The 24127-nt window shown below is 46.1% G+C and overlaps 2 protein-coding genes across 11 annotated transcripts in view; one reads left to right on the top strand and one right to left on the bottom strand.

Moving 5' to 3' along the window:
- The window catches only part of TCTN1 (tectonic family member 1), a 28131-nt gene extending 15293 nt beyond the window's left edge, over window positions 1-12838 (top strand). For 4 of the 8 annotated variants that reach the window (XM_082355932.1, XM_082355928.1, XM_082355933.1 and 1 more), the window contains 8 exons: window positions 366-386; window positions 4659-4796; window positions 5597-5722; window positions 6121-6206; window positions 6740-6880; window positions 8476-8638; window positions 11092-11217; window positions 11662-12838. In XM_082355932.1, coding sequence (XP_082212058.1) covers window positions 366-386; window positions 4659-4796; window positions 5597-5722; window positions 6121-6206; window positions 6740-6880; window positions 8476-8638; window positions 11092-11217; window positions 11662-11805 — 945 coding nt within the window. In that variant the 3' untranslated portion in view covers window positions 11806-12838. The remainder of the gene's footprint in view (window positions 1-365; window positions 387-4658; window positions 4797-5596; window positions 5723-6120; window positions 6207-6739; window positions 6881-8475; window positions 8639-11091; window positions 11218-11661) is intronic. The other 4 variants (XR_014234528.1, XM_082355929.1, XM_082355930.1 and 1 more) reach the window with 4 other exon arrangements.
- Window positions 11272-24127, bottom strand: part of HVCN1 (hydrogen voltage gated channel 1) — a 29833-nt gene continuing 16977 nt past the window's right edge. The window contains exons 4-8 of one of the 3 annotated variants that reach the window (XM_082356009.1): window positions 22152-22427; window positions 17448-17552; window positions 15638-15869; window positions 13497-13609; window positions 11272-13144 (exon numbers count right to left, since the gene is read on the bottom strand). In XM_082356009.1, coding sequence (XP_082212135.1) covers window positions 13079-13144; window positions 13497-13609; window positions 15638-15869; window positions 17448-17552; window positions 22152-22427 — 792 coding nt within the window. In that variant the 3' untranslated portion in view covers window positions 11272-13078. The remainder of the gene's footprint in view (window positions 13145-13496; window positions 13610-15637; window positions 15870-17447; window positions 17553-22151; window positions 22428-24127) is intronic. The other 2 variants (XM_082356008.1, XM_082356010.1) reach the window with 2 other exon arrangements.

The following is a 24127-nucleotide window of genomic DNA, read 5'->3' as shown; positions in this document are numbered from 1 at the left end:
ACAGGCGCAGCGCAAGTGAGCAGGAGGATGGGAGCCATGTCTTCCCTACAGTGTTACGTCACTGATGACCATATGGAAAATACCACATAATTACACTGAAGCATGGAGGCTTCCTGAGACTAGCTCTGTTGGGCTGGTCTCCTGAGCTCCCAATCTGAAGGAAATGAATATAGAAGGGAAATGTAAAGTTATTATGACACAGATACAAAAATATATAGGTGGCAAGTCTTGATTAAGGAAATTCTGTTTTCCTCTTTGAGAAGTCTTTAATAAGATGAATGTGCCCTTTAACCCACGGTCTGAAAAAGCAATAAAAATGCTTCTTTTTGTTGTACTTAACAAAATTTGTTGTTCTTTTTATCTAGGTGCCTGGTTCAGGAACAAAGGTAAGAGTACTTCTTAATGGAATTATTGTCTTACTTCGGAGCATTTGAAATGAATACACTTATGGTCAGAAGGGTACCTTACTGCCAATAACGAAAATATTTGCCAAAAAGCAAGCAGAAATGAAATAGGGAAACTCCTTAGTAGACCATCCTTTTGCTATCACAAAAGGGTCAGATTTTCAAATTCCTTAGTTTTTGTAGTCCACACTTGTTCATGTTTGAATGACGCAGCTGTCTTGACTGACAAGGGGTGTGATTGGCTTCTGTGCTTTCGGGGCATCCCTTGATATCTTCTTGGCCTCTTGTCAGGAGAGCTGGCTAGCTCCCAGGATGCTGTCTGTCCAGTGTAGAAGATAGAAAGAAACCTTTTGCCCAGTGAAGGTACACACCTGTGTAGGAGGTGAACACTCTCAGTGTAGCTTCCAGTGTTGAGTTGCAGGTAGGTTCTATTCAAAGCCTTATGGCCCCAGCTCAGGGGCCCTATAGAGCTGTGGTCAGGAGGCCACAGTCTCTTTGCAGATATGTCAGAGAGAAGGATGGTGGATTTACCTCTTACTCTTGGGGCTGCACCCTGTGCCTGCCTGTGAATACAGTCCCCAAGGAGGCCAAGGCAGTGGCCTTGTCATAGTCTCCCAGAGCCTGTGAAATTGGTTGCCCTTGGTTCAAAAGTCAGCTTTGCTGTTGTTTTCTTGTGTGACATATGCGTCAGTCTCCCCAGTTGCAAGTGGATGGTAGGTCTCTGCCCCAGAGGCTTGATGTAAGGCTCGAGGGAGAGAATGCACATGATGTAAGACTCGGTGCTTGGTGCAGCAACTGGCACGCAGGAAGCACTGCGGACAGCAGTACCCACTGTGATTGATTTCATTACGTCTCTGGACACAAACATGTTTGAGGTAGACATTTGGAAAGGAATGGTTGTGTGACTTTGGACTTCACACTACTGTGTGTGGGCCTGGATTTCCTCATCTGTGAAGGTGCTTTCAAACTTATTTCAGTTATAGTGCTTCTTCAAGTGAAAGAGCCTTCCCTAGTGTGTAACATGGATTGAATCCAAAGCCCCTAGCTGGGGCTTCCCTGGTGGTGCAGTGGTTAAGAATCCTCCTGCCAATGCAGGGGGCACGGGTTCGAGCCCTGGTCCAGGAAGATCCCACATGCTGCGGAGCAACGTAAGCCCATGCGCCACAACTATTGAGCCTGCACTCTAGAGCCCGTGAGCCACAACTACAGAGCCTGCGTGCTGCAACGGAAGACCACGTGCCTAGAGCCTGTGCTCCGCAACAAGAGAAGCCACCGCAATGAGAAGCCCGCGCACCGCAACAAAGAGTAGCCCCCGCTCGCCGCAGCTAGAGAAAGCCCGCGCACAGCAACGAAGACCCAGTGCAGCCAAAAACAAATAAATAAAAATAAATTAATTAATTAAAAAAAAACCCAAAAAAACAAAGCCCCTAGTTGGAGCAGTGGTGGGGTCAGAAGCCCCTTACCTGCCTGACCTCCCCATCTTTCTCCTTTTTCGTCCCTGTGAGGAACCCTACAGCTCCCAGGGACCCAGTTTGAAAGTCATATAATAGACTAGCTCTCAAATGCTTCCAACCACTAAAAAGTGCTTTTATTATAGCATTCAAAGCTTGAACTGTCTGTGGAGATAGCTGCCCTGTATGCCATATAGTGTTGGTACTAAGATGGTGCCTAGTAGGTACTGGGCCCTCAATTGGTTATGTGTTAATTGAATGAATGACTAAGGATTGATTCAATCAAGAAGGGAAGACCTATTGTGAGGGATAATAGGACGTTACTCAAAGGCACGTACTATGTGCCAAGCACTGTTCCAAGTGTATGTGTGTCTGCAGTCCTTTAGTTGTCCCAGTGATTCTAGGAGGTAGGCCCTGTTGTTGGCACTCTGGCATGTGAGTCACAAAGAGATGACTTAGCTTGCCCAAGGCTACACAGCGGGGAAGAGGCAGAGCTGGGACAAGAAACCAAGCTGTCTGGCTCCAGAGACCTTATTCTTAACCATGACATTGGACTCGTTCTACTGTGTGCCAAGCCCTGAGTTTGGAAGTTTCACACACGTTCTCTCTTTGCGTCCTATGGCCACACAGTCAGGAAGTGGCAGACTGCGACTTCCAACTCAGATCTGTGTGACACCAAAGCTTGTGCTCCGAAGGATATCAACTAATATCAGGGATGTGTTTAAATTCTTTTAAAATGCAGCTTCCAAGGTCTGTTAGAGGATGAGGAATATAAAAATCGGATCCAGTCTCCCCATTAATAGAAGCCCATTGTGATTGCTTGGAATTATTGTCGATATCTATTGAACCATCAATGAAAGATTGTCATGGCCCTGTGGTTTCATTGTTAAGTATGCTTTAGTTCTTTGCCAGTGGGTAGTTTGGGAATAGGATATGATTGAATAGGACATTCAGGAAACCAGAAGAGCCGTACCATTTTCATTCTTGTGTCTGGTCCAGTGGATGGTGATATACTAGTGCAGCTCTTGCCACTTACACTCATCCATCAGTCTTTACAAAGCCAACTGAACCCTTCGGTGTCTGCCAGCCACACCCACCCACCATGGGAATGGCTCCATCAGAGGCATGGAACAGTGTGCACTTTCTTAGAACACAGTATCATTGCTGAATCAGGGCATTTTCAGATAAAGGGATCCAGGGTTATCTTTTGATGACTTGTTTAAGAGTTAATTAACGGGTAGCATGGGACTCCCTGCGTAACTCTTAAACCCAGTGGTGCGACTTGTTATGCAGAGGACGTTGTGGTGACTGGTGTTGCCCTCCTGTGACTCCATCATGTGACAGCTCATCTTTGCTTCCGAACCACATCACGTTCTTATATTAGAGGTTTGACTTACAAGGGTAGTTGCCAGTCTTCTTGGTCATGGGAGCAGTACATAAGAACTCCTTGTTTATCTATAAAATTACAGCTTAAATACTTAATAATTTTGAATTATAAACAATATAGTACATGGTTGAGGGCAAAGTTCAGAGCAATATGAACAACTAGATACAAGTTAGGTTCTTTCCTAAACAGTGGTTTCTAAGAGCAGGCATTTAGAGCAAACATCAGACTTGTCTCATGGTACGAAGAGGCCAAAATATCTAGAGCTTTGAGCCATTTAAAGGATTGCTTGGTGCTTTGTCACTCTGCTGGCAATGGCCATAAGTGAAAAATGTCCTTTAATAGCATTGGTCTAACCAGGGCTTCCTGATTTTGCTTTAAAAATTTGTTTGTCTCTTTTTCTTGCCCATGATCCCACCACCCATTGTGTGCGTGTGTAAGGGTGTGTGTAGAAGTTGTGTATAAACTGGGTCAAGCATATGTTCAGAGAGGTTGTGGGGCTTTAGGAGGATGGACCCTGGGATTGTGTGAAGAATGTGCACGTGCGTGTATACAGTGAGTGCGTTTATCAGTAGGAGCTGTGGTTTGGAGGTGAGAGTGTATGTGTGCATTTGATGGTGTGATGGGAGTTTGTGTGTATGTGTGTGTATGTTTGGGATATAATTCACGTACTATAAAACTTACCATTTTAAAGTGTACAATTCAGTGGTTTTTGATATATTCACAAGGTTATGCAATCATCACCAATATCTAATTCCAGAACATTCTCACCACCCCAAAAAGAAACCCTGTGCTCATTAGCAGTCACCCTTCATTCTACCCCAGCCTTCTCCCCCAGCCCCTGGCAACCGCTTATCTACTTTCTGTCTCTATGGATTTGCCTATTCTGGACATTTCCTATAGATGGGATCATGTAGTATGTGGTCCTTTGTGTCTGGCTTCTTTCATTTGGCACAGTGTTTTCAGGATTCGTCTATGTTGTAGCATGTGTTAGTGCTTCATTCCTTTTTATGGATGATTCTTTTTATTTATGATATTCTTTTGTATGGATAGACCACATTTTATTTACCCATTCATCAGTTGATGAATGACAACTGGGTTATTTTCAGTTTTGGGCTATTAAGAATGCTGCTGTGAACATTTGTGTACACGTTTTTGTGTGAACATGTTTCCAGAAGTAATCACTTAACATTTTGGTTATATCCTTCTCAGATATTTTCTTTGTGAATGTATGCATGTGTTTACATATAAATATCTGTGTTTTTGCAAATGTGGATTTCTAGTATGCGTATTGTTCTATAGCATGCTTTTCCCTTCTTGGCGGTGTATCTGTGGAGGTGTGTTTCAAGTTTTTCGTTATTTTAACCCATTCACCTCTGTTGTGGTGTGTCTTTAGTAATCCAGGACTTTACTTTGCAGGTCCCTATCACTGTTCAGTCCATCACCATTCAGTCTCTAAATAAAACGCTAACCCTACAGGAAGACACTGATGTATTGAGGCCGCTGGTTCTTGTCGAGGCTGGGCATGATAAAATCTGCACTAACGTCATTCTTGAGGTAGGCGCCCAATTTGGCTTTGAAAGTTTGCTCTGTTTGTGGGCGGCTCAAGCTGCGTGGTCCTGAGGGGTAACTGGACGCCCTCCAAAGGGGGCTCTGGCCATCCGATGGTATCACTTTTCTTGTCTTGGCCTCCTACTTCCCTTTATCCTGTCTCATCAGAGGTCGCTTCTTTGTCTCTGAAATAATTGTGTGATTTTTCTCCACAAACCTAGTAACTTATAAGACTACATCAAAATTTGTTGTTGCTGCTGTTGTTGTGTTTTTTTTTTTTTTAAATATTTATTTATTTGGTGGCGCTGGGTCTTAGTTGCGGCACACAGGATCTTCATTGTGGCATGCGGGATCTTTTAGTTGTGGCATGCAGGATCTTTTAGTTGCAGCATGCAGGCTCCTTTAGTTGCGGCATGCAGGATGTAGTTCCCTGACCAGGGATCAAACCTGGGCCCCCTGCATTGGGAGTGCAGAGTCTTAATCACTGGACCACCAGGGAAGTCCCGCTGCTGTTGTTTTAGCACATTTATCTGCACAGATAGGCTGATTACATTCTGCTCAGACCAGCTGATTTGGAACTTATGTAATTGGGCACAGAAAGGCTTAGATGCCCCTGTCTGTCAGCTGGGGCCGATGCTGAGGTAACACCTCCCATAATCCGATTGGACAGGAGAGAAAAGCTTTAACACGTGGAGAAGTGGGAAAGGACTTGCCTCCTAGATACATGTTTTTTTATTTGAGTTATTAATACAGCTACAGAAATTTATTGGAAACAGGTGTATTTGAAGTATCATTTTGTTTTTTAGGTGAAGTATAGCCTCATGTATACAGATGCAGGTGAGATAGTAAAAGCTGATGTCTTTGTTCTTCTGGGAGCGGTTAGCAGTGCAATGGTTCCATTCCAGCAAAAGTTTGAAATTTATTTTATTCAGGTAAGTTTGATCAATTTTGTATAAGTATGTAATTGCCAAGTATAAAGAAATCATGACTTAGTGGGAAAAAAAAAATCTCAAATTAGAAGTATTACCACATCTAACCATTTGTATGGAACAAAGGGCTTGCATGTAGCCTGTGGAGTTTGTAATGAAATCAAGCCAGAGTCCTTGTATCTTTTCCATTTGGGAGTAAGATTCTCTTCCATGTGAGCTTGTTCTTTTACAGCATGATGTACTCCTACACTCAGCAGATATATTTATAGTTCTGAGTAGGGAGAGAGATTCTTTTATTGGTTGGTAATCCCAGATTTTATTATGAAAACCATTTCATTTTCTCTCTGCCATTTCCTTATTAAAACAAGAATTACTTGGGGCATTTCTGCATTGTCTTTCAGCAAAATACAAAGCCAGTTCCTCTCAGTGGAAACCCTGGTTATGTTGTGGGACTCCCGTTAGCTGCTGGATTTCAGCCTCAGAAGGGATATCCTTTTTGGCACAATAGAGAAGCTTGATTTCCCTGTCCACGTGTGTGGGCCGCACTTCTTATTGCTGAGAGTCCTGAGGGCTGGGCTCTTGAGACCAGTCTCGGCCAGAGCTTCCTGTGGGTGGCTCTGCCTGCACAGCAAGTAGGGCTGTGCGGAGCCTGACAGCGTGGAGCAGTACGGCCCAGGAGACTGTCAGTGTCTTACAGTGAAAATCTTAAGGCAGAAAAGTTGGCAGACATTTAGAGGTATTTAATTTTATACTTAAACAGAGACTCCTAAACAAATTGAGTGATTTTGAACATTTGGAGTTAATTTTGAAGGGCCAGTTTCTGAGAAGTTTTCTCCTGAGGATGTCCTGATCAAGGAAAATAGTTGTAACTATTTTTTGCCTTCTTCTGGGTAATAACTGTCAAAATTCCCAAGACCTAGAGAAAGGGATATTTGGGTCTCTCTCATGTGACTCATGTGACACCATCTCCTAAGAATCAGCTGCTTTAGTACTGGGCAACTCCCTTAACCTTCTGTGAATGTCTGGGATTATGCAGACCACGAACAGATACGGACAACTTACTCTTCTTCGTAGCACAGCTGAGCAAGACTGCTTGGCGATAGCGGGGATCCGGACCCCAGTATTATTTGGTTACAACATGCAATCTGGCTGTAAACTCAGGTAAGAGAGTAACTTGCTTCTGTTGGAGCCTATTTGTGTTGATCAGAAAACAAAGCATTCTTACCCTTCGCATTTTAATCAAACCTCTGCATCAGCTGACAAGCTCATTAGCATTATTATTAGTGGGTAGTAGCAACAGTAACAGTAACTTACAATGATGTCGTTTTGGTTTTCTAATTTTAATTCTCATAACCATAAACCATTTGTCATGATTCAAAGGAAAGTGTTACAACCCTTTCGCTTATCAAATACGGCAGAGTAAAAATCTCAAGGCTTCGTATGTTTTGTTTCTAAGGTGGCATAACTCTTGAGTTCATAGCAAAAATATGTTCTCTGAAAGTCCTTCCTATATTTCTGAATTTTAATATACTCCTCTCAACAAACCCAATGAGAGGCAGCCTGAATGTGATCTGTTTTTAGTTTATCTTTTTATTGTCAAACAATGTAAAATGTCAAACAGCTCTTCATGGCTTGTTCTAAAGGCAGCAGTTCTTACCTTCATTTCCCCCATCCCAGAGACAATCACTTGCAACTCTTTCAGCTGATTTTTTGGAAATTTACCCCCAAATCTTTAAATAACCCACACGTAATGCTACTTCTTGATTTTTTTGGTTTTATGACTTATTTATTTATTTATTTTTAATTTTAATTTTTTAATTCAAGTATAGTTGATTTATAATTTCAGGTGTACAGCAAAGTGATTCAGTTATATTCTTTTCAGATTCAGATTCTTTTCCATTATAGGTTATTACAACAATTGAACATAGTTCCCTTTGCTATACAATAGGTCCTTGTTGCTTATCTATTTTATTATGACTTTTATTATTTATTGAGTTCCCACTGTGGAAGATGAAGATTTGGCTCTTTCTCCTTTGATCCCCTTTCCCATCCTTATGTCTCCCCAGGGTATCTACATCATTATTTTGGTTAGACCAATATTCACCATTTACATTATTCTGATTGCTTTAGACTAGCATTTCTCAAAGACGGTTCCATGGGATACATTTCCATAACATGTCAGCAGGAGTAAGTCTGTGGTCCAGTATGTTTGGGAAACACCAAATTAAAGTTAAAAACATGATTCCTTACTAAGTAAGCACTTCTCAGAGTCTTCAGTACGCCAGTGTACTTCAGGGGGGACGTGGGTATGCAATAGTTTCCAAATTTTTGGCCATGGAACCCTTCTTGTACAGAGCCTCTCCATGGAATACAGTTTGGGAAACATTGTTTTGGATTCATCTCCCTGGCCAACCAAGATTTCACAAAGTGAGAGACACTTTAACTTCAAAAAATCCCCTTTTAGAGAGTGAGAAAAGAAACTAGAGAGAATATGCGTGTTGTTGAGGGCTGTAAAAACTGCAGGTACGATATCCTATAATCAGAGATGTTACAGGTACTAACACTGTGTTAAAGTGATGCATTTCGCAGATGTAACATAAAGGCTAATACCTCGTCTCTCATTTTTAGTACTTTTTGTGTACCAGAGAAATGTCAAAATAAAATATGACCCTGACACTTATTTTTAAAAAATACCCAAAAAACTGTAGGTCTGAACAATCACCTCATTCGGTTGACCTTGTTTTCTTTCCCAAAAGACTGACCAAAGCTATCACGTGTCGGCTGGTAGCGCAGAAGGTGGAGAGCCTGCTGAAGGGCCAGGGCTTCCCAGATTATGTGGCCCCTTTTGGAAATTCCCAGGCCCAGGATGTGCTGGACTGGGTACCCGTCCACTTCATCACCCAGACGTCCCACATGAAGGTAAAGGGGGAGAAGTTGAAGGCCACATGCTAGTGGTCTCTCCAACGTGCACCTGCCCCTCACTGTGGAGAGGTAGAGGCAGTGGGGGAGCTGGCGGTGGGGGGCTCTGGGTAGGAGCTTGGGCTGTCATTAGATGAGCCTGGATCTTGAACACTGATTTTGCCCCTAGTTAGCATTGTCGCCTTTGGCCAGTGGTTTTACAGGTTTGAGCCTCTGTTTCCTCATCTGATAGCTATATTACTGACCTCATGGGCTTGTTGAGAGTTAAATGAGGTACCATTCATGGTGCCTAGTGGTCACTCCATAAATGGAAACCACTGCCAGTCACCATCCTATTCCTTGTTGGTGTTATGTAAGGCCTTCTCTAGGCATCATGATATGATAGGTAAATGTCAGGACTGTTTCAACAAGACTTCCGTCCGCACAGCTGTCCCATCCATTGTTCCCTGGTCTATAAAAGCAGTCCACATGTCAGAGCTTTCAATTCTAAAGTTCCCAGAAGAGTTTAATGGAAGTTGACATCCTCCAAATAGGTTCTGGATCACGTGTGGTTCTTCTGCCCACCTTTTTCTTTTGTCTCAGCAGTCAGAGTGTGGGCCAGCCCCCGTCACTGCAGGCATGCTCCCCATCTTATCCTTTAATTGCCTGGCTTTTTCTTGTCACAGTTTCTTCAGGCCTCTCATTACCTGCTTAGCACATTTATAGCATGGGGATAATGGGGGTGAGGACTAGCTCCGATCCCGCCCTCCCCACCGAGTTCCCCAGCAGGAACCCGTGGTTACTCAGTCCCTGCTGTTCAGCTAAGTCTTTTTTTTTTTTTTTTTAAATAAATTTATTTATTTTATTTTATTTTATTTATTTTTGGCTGCACTGGGTCTTCATCGCTGCACGCGGGCTTTCTCTAGTTGCGGCGAGTAGGGACTACTCTTTGTTTTGGTGCACGGGCTTCTCATTGCGGTGGCTTCTCTTGTTGCAGAGCACGGGCTCTAGGTGCACGGGCTTCAGTAGTTGTGGCGCGTGGGCTCAGTAGTTGTGGCTCGCGGGCTCTAGAGCGCAGGCTCAGTAGTTGTGGCTCACGGACTTAGTTGCTCTGCGGCATGTGGGATCTTCCCAGACCAGGGCTCGAACCTGTGCCCCCTGCATTGACAGGCGGATTCTTAACCACTGCACCACCAGGGAAGTCCTCAGCTAAGTCTTGGCTCAGCTCTGCTGCCTCAGTGAACCAGGCAAATTGCTTCTAGTTTCTCAGAGATGGTTAAGACATCCAGTTATTACTTATCCCTCAGAAGGGAAGACATAGGTTGAGGGGAGAGGGGCAGCAGTGCAGACAGTAGCACTGCTGGGGTCTGTGCTGGTCGGGGAGCTCAGAGGGCCTGGAACGGGTTTTGTACCAGCCTTCTAGGCAGAGCCGGCACGAGAGCATCTGCTAAGCTCAGTTGATACCAGCTGCGTGTTGCATCTTCTCCTAATAACAGGATATTCTCAAGGATTTTTCAGCTTGCAAGTTTCTTAAAAGGCAGTTCTAAGCCAAGGAATTCCACCCGTGCCTTTTTGGCAGGCACCAAATTTAGCAGGCCTGCTAGCTTTTCATGCCCTAAAGAGATGTATTTTTAAAAACTTTTTATTGTGGAAAAATTTCATACATACACAAAAGTAGAATACTCCAGTGGAACTCCATCTCCCCGTTGGGCAGCTTCAACATGATTACATTTGCCAACTGACGAGATTGTAAAGGCAGTAAAGAGGTCTGGAAGGCCCCCTCGCCCATTTTCCCCTTGGGGCTGAGCAAACAGGGGTCCTGGGCAGAGGCCTCAGGCCCAGGTCCCAGTGTCTAGCCTGAACTCGGGCAGCTTCATTGTGGCACCAGTGCTCTCGGTGCAGAGGGAGAGTTAACGTCTTTGACAGCTCTAGACGCCGCCTGTATACCCCGATGTAGCATCTTAATTGCCAACTGATGATATCAGATAAGTGAAAAGGAGGCACTAAAATTTCCTCTGAGTGCATTTTAACATGATATGCAGTCAGGTTTAATTTCTGTCTGTTAATAATACCGTTCTCGCTCTCCCCCCTCCCCCCCGTGCCAACTTCTCTCCTGAAGTATCTCTGAGGTAGATGTAAACAGGCAGGTGCAGTTAGAGCTGTTAAGGCCCTGGAGGTTCCACAGTTGGGTATTGGGGTTACCACAGCTGCCAGGTAATGCTGGCCTCTTTAGAGATGGGAAGGGATGGAAAAATTATGCTTTAGGTGTTAAAATATTTTTGGAGCATTGAGTACTTTAAAATATGTGCTTTTTCTAAGCTGTTTTTATCTGAACTTCTAGAGTCTATTCATCCTCTTGTTCAGAACATTTTGTAATATGTGAAACATTTTATAATTAAAACTCTGAACTGCAGATTAAGTTTGACTTGAGGTTGTTTAATACTCAGATTGATTAATGGCATTTTGTTTTGCAGGATTCTTGCCAGCTCCCAGTGGCTTTGGCTATAGAAGTGAAGTGGACTAAATATGGATCCTTATTGAACCCACAGGCTAAAATCGTCAATGTAACTGCAAATCTGATTTCATCCTCGTTTCCTGAGGTAGGCCTAATTTTAAAGGTATAGGTTAAGACACGAGTCCAGACAAAACTCAACTGTGATAGGTGAAATTTATTTTGTTAAAAAGATAATTAAAATTTAAACAATCTGGATTCTTAAAACAATTTAGCAGTCATTATCTTTTACTTGGAGGAAAAAAACTCCTCTGAACACAGTGGTTTTATTCACATTAACATTCTTGTTTAGATTTAATCTTTAAAACTCTTGTCTTGAGTTGTGAATGGCATCAATGTGTTAGGACAACCTGAGTGAAAATTGTATCTCTCCTCTGAGTTAATGGCTGATTAGCCCTCCACGTACCTACCAGATTCATGAACCAACAGTGGTCGGGTGAGGAAGGAAATGAAAGCTGTCCCATCTTTGTTATCCTGGTGAACACACTGGAGGGCAGGGCTTGCATCACTCTGATTTTTTTTTTTATTACAGACCAACTCAGGAAATAAAAGGACAATTCTTATTTCCACTGCGGTTACTTTTGTGGATGTGTCTGCACCTGCAGAGGCAGGCTTCAGAGCTCGGCCAACCATCAATGCTAGGCTGCCCTTTAACTTCTTCTTCCCATTTGTTTGACGTAAGTCATTAAATAGGGAAACTACACCACACCTGTCTAATCAAGCGCGTGTGGGGCCCAGGGTCCCTCGGAGACATCCCACTTTATTATACGTATAACCCTTGAGGTTGCCCCCAAGCCAACATACTTCCCCTCTTCACTCACTTCCCTCCTCTCTTTTCTCCCTTTGGGAATTTCATTCTACTTGCTCTGACTTTAGAAGGGGTCTGGCTTGGCCATTTCCAGTACTCTCAACACATAGGTCATATGCGGAAGCCAAGTTGCACCTTTGGGAAGAACGTAAAGAGAACAGACCTTGAAGTAGTGCAGGCGTTGAGGGTTTATCCAGTTTATTCATCCCCTGCTTTAATGTGAGTTATTTTTTAAAATATTATTTTTAGTTCAGGCTTTCTTTTCAGGTCCCGTTAAAATGAGTACAAAAATAGCAAGTTGTATAAAATCATGCAAGTAGAGTACAAGGCCTCAGGAGGGGATCTTCCCCCAAATGTCATGTTAATTACAGTGGAGTCTTGGGTCTAATTGCTACTTTTGTACCAGGCACTGGAGCTAGCTTGCTCTCCAGCTAGTGGGCCGGTATAGGATGCCACAGAGTGATTCCAAGCAGTTGAACCTAGAAAGAATACAGTAGGAGGGCCCGCGGGAAGGAGAGAGTTTATTTTATACATTAATTGTACAGTAATTGAGAAAAATGTTGTCAGGGGGCAGAACTAGGTGGAGCCAGCTAAAAGCTGGAGGATGCAGAGGAGGGGCTGGGTACTTGAGAACAAGCTCCTTGGGGGACATTGTGATTAGCTGTTTAGAACAGCTTGGAAACAGAAAAGACTTTTCTAGAATGTGCTGATAGCTAAGGTAGCTCTCTTTTTTCTCTTTTGTCTTTCAGAGTGGTCATATGAAAGGATGCACTGGTTCCTTAATATACATGTGAAATGTGAAAACTGTACATTTGATGAGATTAAGTTTTATATACAGCTAGTAATTGTCCAGCTTGTTGTTCATTTTCAAGCAAGAGTAAAGTGTTCAGCATGAGAAAAATATAGTTTATGATACATTTGTTACACAGTGTGGGGCGGGAATGGGATGGGACGTTCTCAGTCACACCAAGGAAGAAATAGAGCCTCTGAAAGACTGTGTCCCCCAGAATCCGAGCTGGCAGCAGTGAGGCAAAGCCATCAAAGCAAACCTCTCCCCAACATGGCCCCAGGAGGGGCGGCTGTCTTCCTCGTCACAAGCCCGTGAGGCAGGTCTTCCCTCTGGGGTGGAGCAGGTATGCCTCTAGTTCACCTCACCAAGAAGCCCATTCTGTCTCAGTAGCTTGTTAAGTCTTTCAATTTCTTGTTCCTGTTATTACGAAAAGTAGACAAGTAACTGAATTTACCTTCTGAGCCTCACCAGGGATGTGGCAGTCACACAGTGAGCCCCAGACACGCACAGGGACGCAGAGCTGAATGAAAGCCATACTCCTCATGCAGTCAGTCAGCCGGGGCCCAGCGGCGATGGCAGTGAGGAGAGAGACCTGGCGAAGCTGCAGGGAAGGAGGCAACGCCTAAACTGAATCCGAAAGGACAAGGAAGGCCTGACCGAGGGAAGTGGGCTCCGGGCTAAGGGCACTGAGTGAGCAGAGGCCTGGCCTGGAGAAGCTCAGGGCTGGAGGGAGGGAACGATCTGTGTAGACAGACAAACACCTTCTTACCTTCTCAGAGCAGCTGAATTCAAGGTGTTGGATCTTGGTGGCCAGTTGTATATTTATCTGTTTTAACCTTAGTAGTTGCCGTTCAGAACGTGTCTTAACCGAGATAATTATCCCTGAAAAATAATTGCGAGGGTCTCCGTGATACTGATCTCTAACTTAGCCCCTTGGGAAAAAACCTGTATTCCTTACAAATGTATAGCTGGGAAGAGTGGTGACAAGTAAAATGTCATCATGGCTTAAAGGCATCAGAACTAGGAGGGTCAGATTTTTCATTGCTGAGCTACTCAGTACCCAGCTGTGAAATACTTCTTTGGCTTGTCCGGTGTGAGAAATCCTTAAAAATAATCACTGACCAGATGAAGGTTAAGCTCCTTAGCAGGGGGCAGTTCACAACAGTCTTGCTACTTAGCAGCAGTTGTTCAAAAGGCACTAAGTGCAAGCCTGGAAATGCTCAAGCTTGGGGTTGGGACTGTCACTTTGCCAACTTTCTGCCTCCAGAGCTGTGGCCAGTTTAGTTGTCAGGCAATGACCTGCATCTTGGCTTCGGGGCTGGGGGGGCTCCCAAATGCCCACACCACACTGTGGACACGGCCTCAAAGCCTGGGCTGCAGTGAGGCCGCTCCGCCCCTTTCCAAGTGTGAGTGACTGAGTCCAGACCTTCCCCGACACGTGTGGCGCCCACAAGGCCTGGGATTAGCCGTCCCTGGTCCACAGTGTTCCTGGTTGTCTCACTGAATCCGGTTTAGCCTTGTGTCGCTTCAGTCACGCTACTAAATTTGATAGCAATGTAATAACGGGCAATAGCCAGTCCTATGCCTCGCTGCCATTTAGACAAAGAAAATGAACAAATCTCACAACAGTGTGATGTGAGATTACTGGGTAGTAACTGCTTCATGAGTCATAATCAGTCATGGTCTATCTACCTCACATAACCTTTGCACAGAGTATTTTTCTGTTAGATTAGATGAAAAAATCGACATAAGCATCTAAAATATTATCTGAAAAGCCTCCATTATTTCCTTTGACAGAACCCAAATAAAGGTTCTTAATAGGCTTTACTTTAATCACTCGATCTGAACTGGCCGCCCACATGCCCGACAGAGTCACTGGCACAGCTCCTTCCCTGGCCGGGTGGCACCACAGCAGGCGGCCGCAGAGCCCAGGAGGCGCAATGGGGCTCACTGTGCCCAGCAGGGGATGGGCCTGCTTCCAACAGGCTGCACTGTCGCTCACTCAGTCTCCTGACAACGACCCACAGCCCGTCGTGTTGGGCACTAGTCTAGGGATTCCCAACCCTGCTGGACACCCAATCACCTGGGGGTGCTTCACAGACAGACACCTCCCTCTGGGCTCCGCACCAGACTCTCCACTTAAAGTGTTGAGGGTGATTCTGATGCGGCAAGTCCGAGGACAGGCATTTGATGAACTCTGACTAGTTCGCTGATGGCTGAGCCGCTAACCAGTCACTAGGTCCACATAAAATCACAGCACAAACGGCTTCTCTGAAACAGAGGCTCCCTGCACCAACAGAGAGTGTGTGAGGAAGAGGATCTGTACCTGAAATACGGTAAAGCGGTATTTCCCCAAGTGTGTCCTCCAGAGCCAGAGTCTACAGCACGCTCATAGGTGTTATTTCCTCCCAAAGTGTTGAACTGGTCAACTTGGAAAACACAGTTCTCAGAGCCTTCATCATGCTAACTTGTGTTGTGACTTTCTCAAAGGGGGCAGAGTCTAGTGTACAGCATTTCTCAGCTTCCTTGCTCCCCTTCTGGATGGTGCCCCTCCCAAAGTGGGATGGGGTTTGGTAGAAGACTCCCAGGAAACACCAAATGAAAAACAAAGGTGCTTTGGAAACCAAGCCGGCAGGGATTGATCAGGGATTAGTCTAACCCTTTCCATAAACATCTTTCAGTAATCATAGAAATGAGAGTCTGAAGGAGAAAGGCACTTCCTCTCAGAGCACATGTCCTGGTATCAATTTGTAGCCACAAAGGTGGCAGTGGGACACCAAATCAGACCACTTCATGTTTCTCTTGGTTGCCAGGAGGAGGACCAGGGCCTCTGCGCCCCTTCCAGGCTCCACCCACTGTCCCATCCCCCGTCCCCCCCCCCCCACCAGCCCAGGAGCGCAGGGGACATACCGTTGATGATCCGGGCCACCCGCCACAGGCGGAGCAGAATCAGCAGCCCTAGAGCCTCAAACTCATGCTCCCGGAAAAGGAGGACAACGTCGAGGACGAAGGAAACCACCACGATGATGGCGTCCAGGATTTCAAACTTGTGGTGAAAGAACTCCAAGCGGAAGACAAATATTTTAAAGAAAATCTCCATCATAAAAAAGGTCAAGATGGCAATGCTCATGTAGTGGAACACCTGAAGAGGACAAGGAGACACAGTGAGAGTAGACTCAGGCTGTCATGGGCTGAGGCAGGTCACACGGACGAGCTGGCCTTGAATGCACCTGCCCGGCCACCGAGAGAATCCATTCATTTGACCAATCCCAAATTCCTGCCAGCACCGGGCGCTGTTGTCGGGCCGGACTGTGGCTGGGAACAGCACACACGTTGCTCTCTGAAGGGCAGTGGGGCAATGGCAGTTGAAAACATCCACCATGCCCTTTGGCCCTGCAAAGCTCACGCGTGCACAAAGACAGTAAGGATATTTACTGCACATCATTTGCAGAACAGAAGGTTTTCTACATTGTTTGGAGAACAACAGAAATGTCCACTAGACTAGGGCACTTGTTAAATGCATTATGGTACCTCCACGTGGAGCATTACGCAATTGTTCAAAAGACCAAGGCTGATCTGTATGTATCTACTAGAAATGATGGTAAGATGGTAAGTGAAGAGAGTTCCCAGATCTTGATTTATAAATACTAGCCTTCACTAAAGTAACCTTTTCCATTCTGGGGCAGGGGAAGTTCGAATGACCTGGGACATCATCCGGGGCCAGAAAGCAAGGAAACGCTCAAAGGCTATGAGTCATGTCAAGAGGACAGAGCAGTCAGCTCGAAGAGGCTCACAGTGACCAAATTTGGGACAGTTTGGATATTTAGTATTTAGGGGTGAAGTGCCGTGATGTCTAACTTACTTTCGAATGGTCAGACAAAAATAGATGGGTGTGGGGTGTGTTTGTGGATATGTATATATATATAAAGAAAGCAAATACAGCAAAATGTGTATTTGCCACTTTTCATAATAAAAAGTAAAAAGGCACAAGACAGTGAGTATAGGAGGTATATTACTGATTCTACTAAACAACAGAGGGAGAGGAAAGATAATCATCTATCTATGGGAGGACTTGGGTTGGCACAGACGAAAACGTTAACGGCTGCCGTGGTGAAAGGGGCCACGAGTAGGAAGGAGGTTTAATATTTTCTGCCTGCTCTTTTACCATTTGAAAAGACATTTTTGCACTGTCCACTGAATTTTTTTCAAAGGGTGTGGGGAGATGCTTTTAAGCCCCCGGCCTTCTCCCCTGTTACTGGTGATGGGCCGCACAGTGCATTTTCAGTGTGTCCACTGCCCTTTGGGTGAATGTCTGGGATGGGCTCAGGCAGGAACTGTGAACCAGGGAATAAATGGTGGGCACATCTCCCCAGATGGCTCCAGCACAGGGACCACGTCAGAATGTTGACAGGAGGAAAAACAGCTCGTCCTCCTCTGGGGGATGGGGAGGAATCACGCTCCTGGTTTGAGAATCAGTGACAAACTCCAGCTCAGTGGTCTAGGATAGCTCAAGGTTCAAGCCATCAAGTGACTTGAGGAGGTTTCCTGCTTGTAGTAAATTCATATCTATAATTGGGAAAGGAAGACATTTTCTCTGCTCTTTGACTGAAAGCACCCAATCAAACTACTCTCAAATAAGGCCTGGTTACTCCAAGGCAGGTGCTGCCCCACTCTGCCCACCCACAGAGTGAACCACATTAAAGGGCTGCGGACACACTACCCTGGCGGCATAGTTGTTCTTGTCAGGCTGGATGATCTTCAGGTCCAGAACGAGCTCGGCGAGCACCAGGAGGGCATCCAGAACGACCAGGCAGATGATGATAACCTGTGGACCAAGGGAAGAAGCAAGAAACATGAGACCTAAATGGGGACCCTCCTCCTTTCATCTTTAAGGGCTGGAAACATCTGAGTGAAACCACTGGGGAAAGATGCCAAGGATGGTAGGCCACTGCCCACAGCCCGTGCGTCCTGCAGGGAGCCTGCTGGGGGCCAGCTCCTCTCGACAGGAGCCCCTTCTTCCAGCCCTGGGCAGTGCCTGTCCTCCTAAAGCCTCCGTGTGGCTCACTGAGTGACCCTCGGTCACCACTGGTCTTTCTCTTACTCGTAAATTCACTGCTTCTCAGCATCTCTCAAACCAAACTGCTAATTCCTAGATGGCAAAAAATACTAAAGTTTCTACAAGTGTTTATTTTTCTAGTTCTGGGGATTGCTCTTTCCAGAACAGATGCTCAATAAGCAATTTAAAATTTAAAACATCCAGCCTCAGAGATATGGCCTCCTCCAGGCAGCTGGGTTAGAGTGACGTCCACTGTGCCCATGAAACAGCTTCTGGCTGGAGCCATGAGGTACCCACCCCAACTCCCATGTGCTCGCTGGGAGTGAAGGGGGAGGGAGTCCTGCGTCTCCTGGAGAACAGAGAAGAGCTGCTGTAGGAAAGACAATCCGGTGGGTTTTGTGACCTGCTGGATGGGGGAGGAAGGTGAGGACCAGGGTGAAGTGAGTGGGTGGTCTTATCGATGGCAGTGGGGGTAGTCGTGGTGACGGAGGTGGTGATGATGGTGAGGACATTAGAGGTGGGATGGAGGTGATGGCATTTGGGGAGACCCTGGGGATGACATGGTGGTGGTGGAAATGGCAGCAATGGGAGGAACCCCAAAGGACACTGTGTGACCCTTCTCTTCCCTTGGAAATACTGGACCATCACTTACTTCCCCCAGGGCCTTGCCTCTTACACTCAGGTAGATAGATTTTAACCTCTGAAAATTAATCTGCCATTATCTTGGCAGTTTCAGGATGAAATTAAACAAGTTCAGGCCTATAAAGAGTGGACTATTAAACCTTTTGACCATTTCAACCTGTAGTAATTATTTCAGTAATTAAAGTATTTGATGACATGGTTTATTGTGAAAAGTGTATGGCAAAGTGCTTTGTAATGAAGTTTTCAGACAAATCCAAATTCAGTAGCTTAGTAAAGGTTCAAGGGACTTCCCTGGTGGCTCAGTGGTTAAGAATCCGCCTGCCAATGCAGGGGACATGGGTTTGATCCCTGGTCCGGGAAGATGCCACATGCCACAGAGCAACTAAGCCTGTGCACCACAACTACTGAGCCTGCGAGCCACAACTACTAAGCCCGTGTGCCACAACTACTGAAGCCTGTGCACCTAGAGCCCGTGCTCCGCAATAAGAGAAGCCACCGCAATGAGAAGCCCGCCCACTGCAACGAAGAGTAGCCCCCGCTCGCCACAACTAGAGAAAGTCCGCACGCAGCAACGAAGACCCAACGCAGCCAAAAAATGACTCAAGCCTCAGGTGAGGTCTTTCTTTCCTTCTTTCTTTCCTCCCTCCCTCTTTGGGTTTTAGACCTAAAGGGATCTAAGAGCTCATCTGGTCTAAAACCAAGGCACAGAGTTATTAAAAACAGACTGAATATTCAGCCATAAAAAAAGAATGAAAGCACTGACACATGCTACAATGTGGATGAACCTAGAAAATCTTATGCTAAGTGAAAGAAGCCCAACACAAAAGACCACATATATTTTATGATTCCACTTATATGAAATGTCCGGAATAGGCAAATCAATAGAGACAGAAAGTAGATTAGTGTTTATCGGGGATTGGGGGTTATTGTTTAATGGGTACTAGATCTCTTTTTGGGATGATGGAAATGTTCTGGAACTAGATAGTGGCTGACGGTTGGACAACACTGTGAATGTACTAAATAAATGCCACTGAATTATTCACTTTAAAATGATTAACTTTATGTGAATCTCACCTCAATTTTAAGAAGTGAGAGAGAGAGCCAAGGTCACAAACTATAAAGCCCAGGTCCCAACCGCAGCCTCTATGAACTAATCCCTAAGGCCCTGAATTTGCCAGTTCACAAGGCAGTACTAGTTCTGAAGGGAGCCACATCACAAAGAAAAATGCTGAGAATTCAGGGAAGCTGGTTAATTCCAAATCGTCACCGGAAAATGGCTGTGCCTAGCCTCAGCACGCAGCAGCGCAGAGCGCGGACGGTGGGGCAGCCGGTCCTGGGCCGGCTCCCCCGTTAGCCTGGACTTTGGGCACAGCTCTCAACTCCACTGAGCCTCAGCGTTAACTCTAAGCTTCAGCTTCCTTCAGGGGATAATGGGGTTGGCCACATTTTCTACCCTGAGTGACAGGGGGAGCATCGTGTGAGATAATGTGTGAGGAGCGCTCAGCAGAGGGCCCGGCCGTGGTGAGCAGGTAATAAAAGTGAGGCTCCTGGCCTTCCTGGCCATCCTCCCGTAGCCCAGCTACCCTGTCCGTCCGTGGTTTCCACAGAGGCCTGACTCACCCCAAATTCTCTCCCTTGGTTGGTTGTGCCATTCTGTGGGAGAAGTGACAACAGTTAACTATATATCATGTCACCTCGGTCACCTCAAACCATGGGAATAGGTGGAGACTGCACCCAAGAAAGGGATTCCAGAATCTTCTTGTATGCTGATTCTATCTGCAGAGATCAAACCCTTAAACCCTTAACCCCTACTCCAAGGTGGCCTCCCTGCTTCTACTCTGGGCGCCTCTACAAACTGCTCATGTCAACCCCTCCCCACCCCCAAACTCAGAACCTTCGATGGCTGTCCACTGCCCACGGATGGCCTTCCGGTGCCTCCTCTCCCTCTACTGGATACATATAAGCCACGTGGACCCTTCTCAAATCCTCGAATACTGAAGACCCTCTCCTCCCCCCGGCCCTTTGCAAACACGGCCCCCTCTGCCTGCGAAGCTCCTCCCCTCCCATCCACAGAGCTCACTCCTGCCCAACCTTGAGGTGTCAGGTGAAATGTCACCTCCTCTGCCACACGTCCCCCACCTCACATCCCAGGTCGGGTCTCCCCCACCCCCAAGATCTCTCAGAGCCCCCTTCAGTTTCCCTACAGAGGACTTCTCTCCACTTGATTCCAGCATCTGTCTTATTACTGGAATGCCCACCTCTTCACGGACCATTAATCCTCCAAGAGTGAGGGCAGGGACATGCCCACCACGCTCACTGCTGTACCCCTGGCACATAGTAGAAGCTAAGAAGCGACTGCTGAGTGAATGAATAAACATCTCTACTCTGCTTTCCCCCAGAGCCACGTGCCCCTGGGGGGCCCGGTCAGGAGAGGTGGGACCTCCCAAGGGCTCCCCTTGCAGCTGGAAGGAAGCTGGCTCCTTCCTTCTCTCCTGAATTTGAGGGTTTGGGAGTTCAACACCAACAACTTAACACCAGAAGTCTTCTCTTCTGTCAGAGCCACAGAGGAAAGCACTAAGCTGTCAGGAGTGCTGTGTTGCCTGCTTTGTTTCTCTAAGTCACACGAGAGTGGAAAAAAAAAGACTAAAATAATTCCTTCTTTCTATTTTACCATGGAACAAAGTCAGTGACGGGAGAGGCAAGGGCTGCTTCTCTCTGCTTCCAGGGGGGGACATCAGCTCTAGGGAGGGGCTGGATTCTCGTAGTTATCCCTGCAGCAGGGACCCCAAAATGGCTCCGTTCAGGGACTGGGCTGACAAGGAGCCTCCTGCTTTCTCCTGGGACTCAGAACATGTTCCAGACACCTGCCTGCCCACATCGGGGACGTGGGGTGGGGTTCAGACAGGGCTGGCCAGACTCCACCCGCGTTTGTCCTTCAAAATCGGCAGATGTTGGGACAGACGTTGAACCCTGTAGAAGTCCCATTCCCTTTGCTATTCTTTGAAGTCTGCATCTCCCTCTCAGGGTCTCCCCATAACCACACCTGGAGGCTGGCGGTGGGTTAAGCAAGGCAGATATTTTTGGCATCACTTCACAAAAGAAGAGACTGCCCCCCCCTCCCCGGTCTCCTTTGTGTGTGTGTGGTAAATTTTGCATAACATAAAATTTACCATTTTAACTATTTTAAAGTTGGCATAAAGTTCAGAGGCATTAAGCACATTCACAAGGTTGTGCAACCATCACCACTATCTAGTTCCGGAACGTTTTCATTCCTGCAAATGGAAACTCTGTATCCATTAAGCAGTCACTCCCCCCCTTCCATTCCCTCCAATCTGCTGTCTCTGTGGATTTACGTGTTCTGACTTTTCATATAAATGGAATTATAAGACATGTGGCCTTTTGTGTCTGGCTTCTTCCACTTAGGATCACGTTGACAAGGTTCATCCAAATTGTAGCATGTGTCAGTGCTTCAGTCCTTTTTATGGCTGAGGACAGATAGATCACATTTTGTTTATCCATTCATCAGGTGATGAACTTTAATTGACTTTTGCATTAGGACTTAGTTGGCCCCAGACCACATGGGACCTGCCCAGCACATGGTCAGTGCTCGGTAGATGTGTGTGGAGTGAAGAAGCTGGTGGCAGAGATGGGCCCCCACCCTGCCCTCGTGACTCTTCGCTGACGGCTCTGCCCCACCCCAGGCATCTCGGGCCTCTGCCCACCTACCTGAAACCTGTGGGCGCTGAAGAGCTTCCTCAAAGTGGTCCTGAAGTCGAGGCGGGGCCTGGGCACGGGGGCAGGCGCCGTGGTAGGATCAGCAGCTCTGCCCTCCTCGCCCGAGGCCGGTGTGGGCGGTGGCTGCTCCTCCTCCTCCTCCTCTTCGTTCTCCCACTTCTTGTAGTTGATGTTCCACGCGTGGTAGTCGTCCCCAACGACCGTGAAGTGCTTTAAGAACTTGCTCATCCTCTCGGCGGGAGCCACCTTGGCCCTGCGGGTGACTGCCTGAAGGGAGGGGACAGAGAGGAAGCGCCCAGGTGGCCCGTCTGTCACTCTGGGGGAGCAGGGCCCCCGCTGGGCCGGGCCACGGGGTGAAGACAGTCCCCGTGCTCAGAGCACCGTGCAAGCACAGACCATGAGGTCACAGTGGTTTCTCGTGCATTTATTTTTGGAATCCAGGGTCTCAGGGCCGGTGAGGCAACAGGAAACCCCAGATTCCGTCAGGCCTGCCACTGTGGTCTGGTTGGCAGTAACCAACAGGAGAGGTACTGCCACCCAGTCGCAAAACACCCACCATGGGCCCTCATGTAAATACTGGAAGAGCAGCCCATGGTTCAGAGACATCACAACCTAAAACCCCAGAGGTGAGAGTTGGCAGGGCGGGGAGAGGGCAAAGGCAAAAGTAAAAGTACCCAAAGTTTCACACAAAAGTGAAGCCACCCTCCCCGCCTTCCATGCCACAGATCAGTCCTGGAAAGGTCTGAGCAGCAAGCGGACTTTTCCTAAGTTCAGCCAGTGCTGTTTTAAATACATTATGGACAGTTGTTTAAAGACGGATGACTTCAAAGCAAAAAAGCAAATATCCCCCCATTCCTTTGCCCAACTTACCCTACCAGACATCAAATTTTTTATAAAGTTCAATAATGAAAACTTTCAGGTATGTTTATAAGAATAGGCAATATGATCAGCATAACAGGAAAAAAGAGCCCAAAACAGACCCAGGTCCCTATGGGAACCTGGATGTGATGGCAGTGGCAGTCCAGATCAGTGAGAAAACACTGGAGAGGTTAGGATATCTGGCTTTCCCAACAGGGGAAAAAAAAAATCCCTACCTCACACCACACACAGAATAAATTTCAGTTGTATTAACCTATATAAATGTATTTTTTAAAACTTTAAAAGTCTTAGAACAAAATACAGACAAGTATCTTTATGACCTCAGGTCTGGGAAGGATTGCTTAAATAAGACACAAAACACAAAAGAAATGGATAGACCTAACTCATCAAAGCTAAAAACCTTTATCTCTCGCTCTCTCTTTCTCACACACACATCTGTACAAAGTCAGATACACCACAGACTGGGAGTAAATATTTCCAATGTATTTGACAGACAAAGATTTTAGTGTCCAGAATATATAAAGAAATCTTACCAAAAAAATACAACTCCATGTAAAATTAGGTACTGGATATTAACAGGCAGGTCACATGAGAGGAAACCCAGATGGCCAAGACACTCAACTTCACTAATATTCAGGAAAATGTGAATTGACGTAACAATCACATAGCTTTTTGTTCCTCACGCTGGCAAGAATTTAAGTCTACAATAGCAAATGTTGGTGAATGTGTGAAGCAATGGGGGTCTCCTGAACCCTGAAGATAGGAACAGACACTGGCACCACTATTTTTGGAAGCAATCTGGCATTGTTTTGTCAAGATGAAGCTGTACTAGTTAATGATCTAGTAATCCCACCCCTAGATGGGCTTCAAAGAGAAACTCACCCATATGTACTCAAATCAGTAACATGTTCAAGAATATTCACAGCAAATGTTCACCTAAATGGTAGGAGATAGAGAAGTGAATTTTCTCTATTCATATGATGGAATTTTATACACAGTTAAAATGAATGAACTACGTCTCTGTGTATCACTGATGACATCCACGTGTACCCCCTCAGCAGTACTGAACACAGTAGATCACTCCCTTT

The sequence above is a fragment of the Balaenoptera borealis genome, assembly GCF_965194805.1.
Source record: "Balaenoptera borealis genome assembly, chromosome: 14".
Classification (NCBI taxonomy): Eukaryota; Metazoa; Chordata; class Mammalia; order Artiodactyla; family Balaenopteridae; genus Balaenoptera; species Balaenoptera borealis.
Note: the sequence above shows the minus strand (reverse complement) of the source record. Positions and strands in the feature narration are given on the sequence as shown.